Source organism: Salarias fasciatus, chromosome 6 (genome assembly GCF_902148845.1).
Source record: "Salarias fasciatus chromosome 6, fSalaFa1.1, whole genome shotgun sequence".
NCBI lineage: Eukaryota > Metazoa > Chordata > Actinopteri > Blenniiformes > Blenniidae > Salarias > Salarias fasciatus.
The window spans coordinates 36,236,688-36,246,225 of record NC_043750.1 but is presented as its reverse complement, the minus strand read 5'-3'; the positions used below and the strand labels follow the sequence as shown (position 1 = coordinate 36,246,225).

General features: G+C 42.2%; 1 protein-coding gene across 1 annotated transcript; it reads right to left on the bottom strand.

The window, feature by feature from the left end:
- Nucleotides 1–4,875: 4,875 nt before the first annotated feature.
- cep20 (centrosomal protein 20) lies at nucleotides 4,876–8,168 on the bottom strand. Its single transcript, XM_030094271.1, has 4 exons — nucleotides 8,111–8,168; nucleotides 7,472–7,669; nucleotides 5,529–5,613; nucleotides 4,876–5,261 (listed from the first exon to the last, which is right to left on the bottom strand). The coding sequence occupies exons 1-4, from the start codon at nucleotides 8,136–8,138 to the stop codon at nucleotides 5,150–5,152; spliced, it is 423 nt and encodes a 140-aa protein (XP_029950131.1). The 5' UTR covers nucleotides 8,139–8,168; the 3' UTR covers nucleotides 4,876–5,149.
- Between the last annotated feature and the right edge of the window lie 1,370 nt (nucleotides 8,169–9,538).

Below are 9,538 nucleotides of genomic sequence, written 5' to 3'. Positions count from 1 at the left end.
ATTTAAAACCCAAGCATCAAACACATTTTAACTTCAGGAGCCACATTACAGCCTATTTACAAGATACAATTTCAAAAATGATTTTATAAAGTAAATGTAAACATTTAGAGTTTTCCATTTCTAACTTTAAAGATTTCTGAATTTCATTTTGGAGAAACATTTTATCTTTACTTTTATCTCTACTTTTATCTTTATTTCTTACATTTCGCTTTACAAGCGAAATGTAAGAAATGATCACAGTTTACAGGTAATTTATCATTGCAGAATGAAATTGAGTGTATCGTGGTCATGGGGTTGAAGACAATTCAAGCTGAGAGATATAAAAAACATGTATATATATATATATATATATATATATATATATATATATATATATATATATATATATATATATATATATATATATATATGTATGTATATATATATGTATATATGTATTTATATATATACATAAACCCACCACACATTTCCCCTGAAATTTGGTGTTGTTTAGGACCTGTCTGCTGTTTTGCACATCCCACAAATGCATGTTCATTACAAATTTAGTAATATCTAAAAGTGAAAATAAACATGACTGCCAACCGTTATAGCAGTATTACCTGAAACTCATATTTCTATAGTTTTGAACTGAGTTCAACATTTCTGCTGAAAATAAACTCCAGTTGTTAAACTCGACCAGATGTCTGCCGCACACTCAATGTTTGGGATCCCAGCTTCATAAAGTCCGCGTGATTTGAGGACGTGCCGTGTTTACAACATATAAAGTATGTAAAAAGGACACAAGAAATAAAAGCTTGGAGGCTGTGAGCTTCGTTCCCCGCATCCTGTTGGGTTTATAGATTATGCAATGAGCTCCCAGTCCTCATAAGGCAAACCAGCCGTCCCCAGAACAGGAGTCCCCTTCCACTGCAGCGTCCCCAGAGAAGTTCCCTCAAGAGCATTACTCACCACCTACACAGTCGATGTGGCTTTCCTTGACTGTGTGTGTGAGTGTGTGTGTGGACATCCCGCACGCGTCTGCTATCATTACGCACATCACATTCCACTACAAGCATCCAGACCCCCTCCTGCTTCTTCCCAATGGAACTTCCTATATAAGGACACTCTTCTATTTGCTCCAATAAATCAAGCTGCTGCTTGATAGCCGTGGCCTGTTTAGTGCCAGAGTCGCAGCGCTCCACTGATGTGTGTGTGCCTGTGCGTTTGTGTGTGTGCGGAACTCAATGAGAGACCAAAGAGCAACATGAAGGACCTTCAAGTTTTCCCCGTACAGCACTCCAGAGGTGAGGCGGCGTTCAAGGAGGACAAGGACGGGAAGAAAAGCTCAGGAGCGAGGGGATGAGAGAGATGTCCGAGGATGAGGAGGAGTGAGGAGGAGGAGGAGGAGGAGGGGAGTGAAGGAGCAGATACACTGAGCAGAGAGGTTGCAGTGTGTGCCATATAAGGAGAGTGGGCTCTGTATGGAATCTCGGCAGCTTTCTGTGTTACTTTCAAAGTCTTGCACAGGCAACTGCCCCGGGCCCGCTGACTAAATATGGTCCAACAGCAACAGCATTGTTCAAACAAACTTGCTTGTATGGGGATAACTCTTATTATTTACCTGTGCTCAGCGTTGACGCGCGGTTTACAGGAGACGGGTCTATAATACATAAAGGCTTCATAGAGAACGTGTCAGAGAGAGACTCCGCAGGGTACTGAGCGGGGCTTGTAACTGTTCGAGACAGCAGCCGTCTGCAGGGAAACTTTAATGCTGTCAGTGTGAGCACACACAGATCCTTGGATGACTTTTTTTTTTTTTTTTTGTAATGCACAGCAGTAATAATCTGATTTATGTTACACTAGTCTCTGAAGGTACATGACCAAACATCAGCTTTAATTTACCTAATCGCGCAGCTATTTCAAATTTCCTTGTTCAAGAATGTACAGATTTGATGCATAAAAGCTGCAGAACTGGCCTGTAAGTTATACCAGAGACTCCATTTCTCCTGAAATAATATATAACTTGTTTTAAAGCTGGTGCCTGGATGAGGACCTCAGGGTGAAAAAGGGGTTAACATGATGTAATGCAGACCATGTCAGGAGAAGGGAGGAGAAAACCCTGAAGAAAACTTGATATGTTCACAAAATAATTCAGTCCTTAACTTCAGCCAAAGCGTGTGCCCTCCCTCCCCCGGCTCCCATCAGCTCCTCACAGCAATTAATTAAACTGCGAAAGGTCTGGAGTGAGATGGAGGAGCTGGAGGAAGCCAACTGTGAGCTGCTCGCAGTGAATCCCACTGAAGAGGTGCAAACATTCAAGCCGATCTTTTTCAGAGCGCTTCAAAGCAGAGCGGTAATCCTGAGCGTCTTTCGCTCTGAAATGCATATCTCACACATGAACAGGTCACCAGCCCTCTCCTCATGTGGTGCATGTGGACGATCCCTCACAGCCAAAAGCCAGACGGAGGCTAACATGATCTTCTTCTACATGCAGCATGTTCCATGTTTTTTTTTTTTTTTTTCACCCTCATGTCCATACAAGGACATCTATTGGAGAGAAAATATGTTTATGGATATGTTTGACCCTGCTGGAATGCAATTGCATTCTAATTTGAGCGAGGGGGCAAACATCAGTTCACTGGGCTGCAGTCAGAAGTCCGCCGCATTCACCATTATTTATACAGCTGTCTCTTTAAGGCACAACTCATTTATACGGCGCGCAAATGCCACCAATTACAAGGCAACTTGCCAACTGAACAATCACGAGTCATTGTTCAACTTCCTCTGCTTATATAGCCATTTTTAAAACAACAGCGATAGCCGGTGCCATGAAAGCCGGCGCCTGGGGTTTCACAGGCTGTTCCGAAGCGCCACAGTGTTAATATTTATGTTTTCTTCATATTAATCCTGTTATTTCATTCGACTTTTTCAAAAAGGGCGCTTGAGCTTTCAGTACACAGTAAATTCATCTCACTGTGGAGAAGCGTTCAGTGCTTTTGTCTCTGGTTCAGATCCTGATTTCTGTGTGGAGTTTGCATGTTCTCCCTGGGTCTGAGATTGCGCTGAGATTGACGGGTGACTGGTTCAGAGTGGACTCTGATAAAGTAATCTCAGAGGGATGTTCTCACCCAAGGCAGTCCAACATAAGGCCCATGGACCAAACTCAGGCCGCAAGAGGCTCCAATCTGGTCAAACCATCAAGCTAATTGTAAAAAATTTCGAAGACATTTTTTTCAGCAAATTTCTTATGAGGACAGAACACAACACAGAGACCTGAGCTGATGTTTCAGTGATGCTGCCGCGAAACAAAGAAAACTAGCATTCTGCCCCAAAGCCATGCTGTCAGCATGAGTTCTGTTAAAACGTGCATGATGCAACAGTGATAGACGCTCTTTGGACATTTAATTTTTTTTCCACCATAAAGTATCATTAGAAGCGGCTTTATGATGAGATTGTAGTCATTTTCAGTAGCAATCGTTCAGTTGTGCAAAAATGTCGACATTTTCATCAAGCATGATGCATTCTGCACCACAATAAAGGAAAAGTTTAGAGTTGCTATTTTACTGGTCCGGCCCAGTCAAGACGAGATTAGGCTGTAAGTGACTCCTGGACTAAATGTCTGACATCTCTGGTGACAGAAGCAAATACAGCAAAAGAGAAAGGATAAATAAGACAGTAAAACCTAAAAATAACTGAGACGAGGATTCGGTTGAAGAGAAGTCAGTGCCAGGCATCAGTAATTACATGGGGAAATAAATGTCTGGCCTCATAGATAATCAGTTCCAGAAACTTTGGAGTTCAAGTGTGAGATAAGAGCGTCCAGCTCCCTTAAATGGTGAGAGTGGGAGGAAGATGTTCGGTCTGGCCAGTGAACCGTGCCTCTTGTGTCTGATGCTGTGTACTGCATACATGTTCTTAATTCATGGTGCTGGTGTATTTATGACTGCCTTTACTTCTCCTGAAGAATTGCAAAGAGTTTACTGCTGCCTGGCTGTCTATAAAACCTTCAGTTTAAGAGGCGATGTGAACCGCTTGGCCTTTCTTATTAAGCTGGTGAGAACACAAAGAGGTAAACAAGCAGCAGGCGGTTCCACAGAAGAGATAAATTAGAGTTATCCAATAGCTGAAGCCGAGACGAGACGTGCCAGCCATCATTCAGTGTCCTGTAAACAAATGAGGAGGGATTAGTATTTGTAAATACACTTTAGACCGACTAAAGGGTAAACTCTGTGTAGTTTAAAGTTCACACAAGACAGCAGCTTCTGAGACGTGACTATCATCACAGGACATTCGTTGAATAATATCTCAGTTAAAGTAGCTGCAGAGACTTTGCTTTGGACTTGACTGAAATGCACTGCTGACCACAGTTGGAGCAGAATTCCACTTTATTTCGTCCATTTGGTGACAGTGTGTTGCGGTTACGCTGATGGAGGAGAAAACACTTAAGGAGCTGTGGTTTCTGGTTTATTTATGACTTTTACATCTTGATCAGAACACATGATATGAACTGGCTACACTCGCCAGGTCTCCCTCCCTGAGATCTACATCTCAGTGGAACTTCCTCATAAGATAAAGATGACACTACACTTCTGACATATTGTTTGGAAACGATCTGACTCTTGGTTGTTGGGGCCGTGTTTCACCAGATGTGTTTTGGAAACGAGGGACAGCAGAAGAATAGAAATAATTTATTAACCCCACAGGGAAATTCTTTAAAGGGAGTTAAGGATCTCTGCAGAAAACCCCACAGCAGAGTTCAAACCAGGAAAAAGGCTTTGGAGTCACAGTGCTTCCCACTTCACCAGCCTGTGATCCACTGAGGCTGTCTCCACTATTATCTGTGGTCATACTGCCACCGTGTGGTCAGCAGGAAAAACAACACTTCGTTCAAAGCGGTCTAATAGAAGAACATTTATTTTACAATACTAAAACAGAGCATAAAATATCCAATATTTATAAAATGCAATAAAAAACAGATGAACATGACTTTAAGCTAATAACAGGTTGGCGAACTCGAAGCAGCACCACGAAGTCAATCCAATGATCGACTCGATGCGGGGCTACCTGTGGAAAACTTTGAGGATAAACTCTGTACAAAGGGCATCAAGATGAGTCCAGCAATGTGCTGCAGAAGCTGTATTTAGAGGTCGCCACAGTGACTCTGCATATTCTAGACGTCAGGTCCAGGAGCTGAGCTGCCAGCAGCCGCACCTCGCACAAGAGTCTTTCCATCAGAACCGCCGCTGTTCAGGAAATGTGACACCAGCCCATAAAGGAGAGGTCTGCAGAGGAAGGAGCGAAAAACAACTTGACGGTGTCTGCGTTCTTACATAATCCTTTAAGTGTTTTAGAAGTGTTGGTTTAGTGTTTTGTTAGCGTTCCCTGGTGGCACAAACACAGGAGTGTTAATAGACTGCAAACTGCTGAACCACATGTGAAGGAATGACAACCACGAACACCCAGTCTGCACTGGTCTATTCAATATCCTGCTTTACACATACACACACACACACACACACATATACACACACACAGACACACACACTTACACAGACTTGGAGCTTGCGTCTTCTGCCACTTTCAGCTCATTTGCCAGAAACTGTCTGTCCAGGGGAACATCAGGCTGTCCCGCCTCTGAGAATAAAAAAGCATAAAGTGCACAAATTAAGTTAGATATTTATTTCAGATATTGTATTGAAAAAGTTTTTTATCAATTGAATTCGTCCCTTCGCTTGTTTCATTTCACCATAATTTATTCTCAAATTTCCAAAGGAGACAGCTGTGCAGTGTGAAGCCACAGCCTGACCCTCATAATGAGAAAACAAGAGAAAGCAAGACGATTATGAAATGTGATTAATGAATATCAGAGCAGGAATGGGAATAAATAAGTTAAACTTTTTCCCTTCCACCCTTTTCAGATGTGCTAAACTAGATATATGTGGTAAATGAATGTGCATTTGAGGGATGAGCATCAACCAGAGGCTGCGCGTGGGTCTCAGTACAGAGGGGGCGGAGCATTCTCGACTGATAGTGATTTTACCATTCAAACAATCCCTCATGCTACCATCAAACACACTAATGCTCACTTCTATTGAGCCAAGCAAACCTATATGCCTCAGAAAGCAGAATAAAGTCACAAACCAGTTCACAAACTTGTTCTGAAGAACAAATACACAAAAACACGAACGCAGACTGACAGCTGTCAATCTCAGAGCGTCCGCTGTCCATGGTGCTGAAATGCTGGGCTAAAAAGTCACGGGCTACATCTGTACCATCTTTGATACAGCTTAAATATAAAATGAACACAGCTGGTCTAAAATTACACAATCTATTCAGATAGATATAGACACAGCTATCTATATCTTTTGGAATTCACGTATATTAGACAAAAATAGACTCGGCGGTCTCTTATAGTTGAGAGCAACACAAGGCACATTCAAATAGGCAGGTGTTTAAGACCACAGCATTCTGATAAAGATAGTATTTTTGAAGGTTTCACTGACTCACCAGTGGCTCCGATGTTAGGTTTTGGGTAGTACCGCTAGCAGCTAGCATAGTGTTTAGCATACTGTTTAACTTCCCTCCAAAGAGTTCAGATCAAGTGCAAAAGAAAAAACTAGTTCATGCCGCCCAGCCAATCAGCGCTGGCTTACAGCTCTGATGCATTCATGGACAGTCGTAATGTAAGAATTGGCAAATTGGAGCTCACATGCGTACATCTTCTCGCACACACTGCACATTTTATTATAATAATTTATTTACAATTAAATGTGAACACATCACATGAGACGGGGCCCTATGACCTTGTGGGCCCTGGGGCGACCGGCCCCTTGCCCCCACTGTGGCTCCTACAGGCATCAACCAACTCTAATCAGAGCTCTCAAACAGATTTTCTGTGCTATTAATCCAGTCAGTGTTTGATGCATTGGATGACTGAAGTCTGAAGACAAAGTACACTTTGGGAATTGAACTATTGATCAGATTAACAGAAGTCTCAGTATCATGTGGAAAATCTATTAACAGCCACAACAGCTTCATGGTGGTCAGCAGGCTACTCACATCCAAAGTACTAAACTACTAAATCCATCCTACTTCCAGATGGAGTTAGCTCCCTTCCTCTGGGTTCTCTGGTTTCCTTCCACACCCCAAAAACATGCATATGTGAGGTTAACTGGTGACCCTGAATTGCATCCAGGTGTGAAAGTGAGTCTGTGTCCTTGTTTATCTCAGTGTTTGCACTGTGCTGGAGGTTTGGAGGCCTGTCCAGGGTGCACGCTATCCATGTCCATGTCTGGGACTGACCCTGCACAGAAGATGGATGAATGGATGTATGGAGTCTGGCCCTCACTGTGGACGAATTCGATTGTTGCAGATTGCCTGATTGTCAGGCAAGGGTGCAAACCCACATCTTGCTCATCCCACCAATGCATGTTCCCTACAGATATGCAACTATAATGATCCTGGTGCAACACAAAACGATGTTTGGACAAACCGGCAGTGAGCACCGAGGCAGAGTAGCTGTACTTGTTGAACTCCAGGTACTCCCGGATCAGCTCGTTGATCAGCAGGTTCTGGTGGGACAGGGGGGGCCGAAGCTCCCGCTGGTCCTCCAGGGCGCTGAACACCTCCGCCCGGATACGAGCCTTCAGCTGGCCCAGCACACCCCGGGACTCCAGCGTGTCCCTCACAGCTACAGCATTCACCATTTCACCGGAAAAACACCAACATTAAATGAATCACAATTTGCATTAATGTGTATTCAAACATATGTAATGAGCTAACTCGGCTAACTAAGCTAGCAACAGCTGAGAAACACACAGACAAATGACAATAAATGTACGAGTTAACTATTTTTTATATAAGCCGAATATAAATATAGGAGTTATAAATACAGAAAAGAGTTAAATGATCTCCGGATACTATTCATAAGAAGATATATCCACGCTGTTTGTTGATTTCTCAGACTTTCGAATGAAGGTTTGCACAGTCATTCATGTAGTTGCGCTTACGTTTTCTCTATCTTGGCATTGCTCGTACTTTTCCTGTGGAGAGATTTCTAACTCCTTACAGTTTGCTTAATGACTGTAGAAAGAATTTCAACGATATAATAATACAGAGAGTGATCGCTTACCACACTTGAGTTCAGTGATGGTCGCCATTGCAACAGAGGTAAACAAACCTCCCACAGTGTTCTGCCACCTCGTGGCTGCCACTAGGAACTGCAGCTCGGCTTCATGAGGGGCATCACACACACACACACACACACACACACACACACACACACACACACACACACACACACACACACACACACACACACACACACGCTCAGTCTTGTATTTCTATCCTTGTGGGGACCGTCCATTGACTCCCATTCATGTCTAGCCCCTAACCCTGACCCTTACCCTAACCCTAACCCACACCACAACAAAGCCTAACCCTAAAGAAATGTTTTTGCACTTTTACTTTTTTCAGTAACAACAACATGGTCAAGAAAACACTGTTTCTCCTACTTAGGACCGGAAAAAGGTCCCCACAAGGCACGTCGTTCCACGTTTTGCTATCCTTGTGGGGACATTTGGCCCCGACAAGGATAGAAATACAAGAACACACACACACACACACACACACACACACACACACACACACACACACACACACACACAGACACACACAAGCAATTCAGGGTCACCAATTAAAGTCAAGTGCTTTTTTTTCACGTTTTTAGACTGTGATTAGAAATCTTATGCATGCATAGGGAGCAGAAAAGCCTGGCCCAGATTTCAACCCAAGACAATGTCACTGTGAGGCAAGTGTACTAACCAATTTTCGACAATGCAGCTTTTAAAAATATTTAATTGGCCGTTTGATTTAGTTTGTGTGTACAAAATATCCAATGTGTTTCAGACTAAACTTCCTCACTGAAGTAAGAGAATAACTCAATATCAGCTTGTTAAATAAGTGTAATTGGAATGCAGAAAGCTAAACCTAAAATGTGTGTAAATTGTATATAAGTATGCATAATACATACTTGAAAAATATCTATAAAATACAGGTTAGAAAAAGATTTTGATAGCAAATATTTATGATTTATAGATCAGAGAGACCATATCTGATCACAGCCATGAAAATATCTTTGTACAAGCTTTGATGCAGTAATGTGCAGAAGTACATAAGCTTTGGAATGGACCAATCAGAGACTGAAAACATAAATCTATGAACAGACAAAATAAACACGTTAGGATAAATATTACTTTCCTTAATGGGCATATGCACACTAAAATGCTAAATTAACATCTGTTCGACTGAAATAATGATGGCAAAATCATACATGTCAATTTTGAATACATTTGCAAGATAAAACAGATTCAGCCTCTTTTTTTTCAGAGGAAAGTAAATCCTAGAGGAATTTAAATGAACACACACGGATTAAAAACCATGAATGTTTCTGTTTCTCAGTTTAACATAGCTGCCCTGAATCTGCTTCATTGTCACTGTTTTGTCTTGTTTTTAGGCGTTGTTTCTCCCATCACATTCAATCGGCACCTTTTAACATATC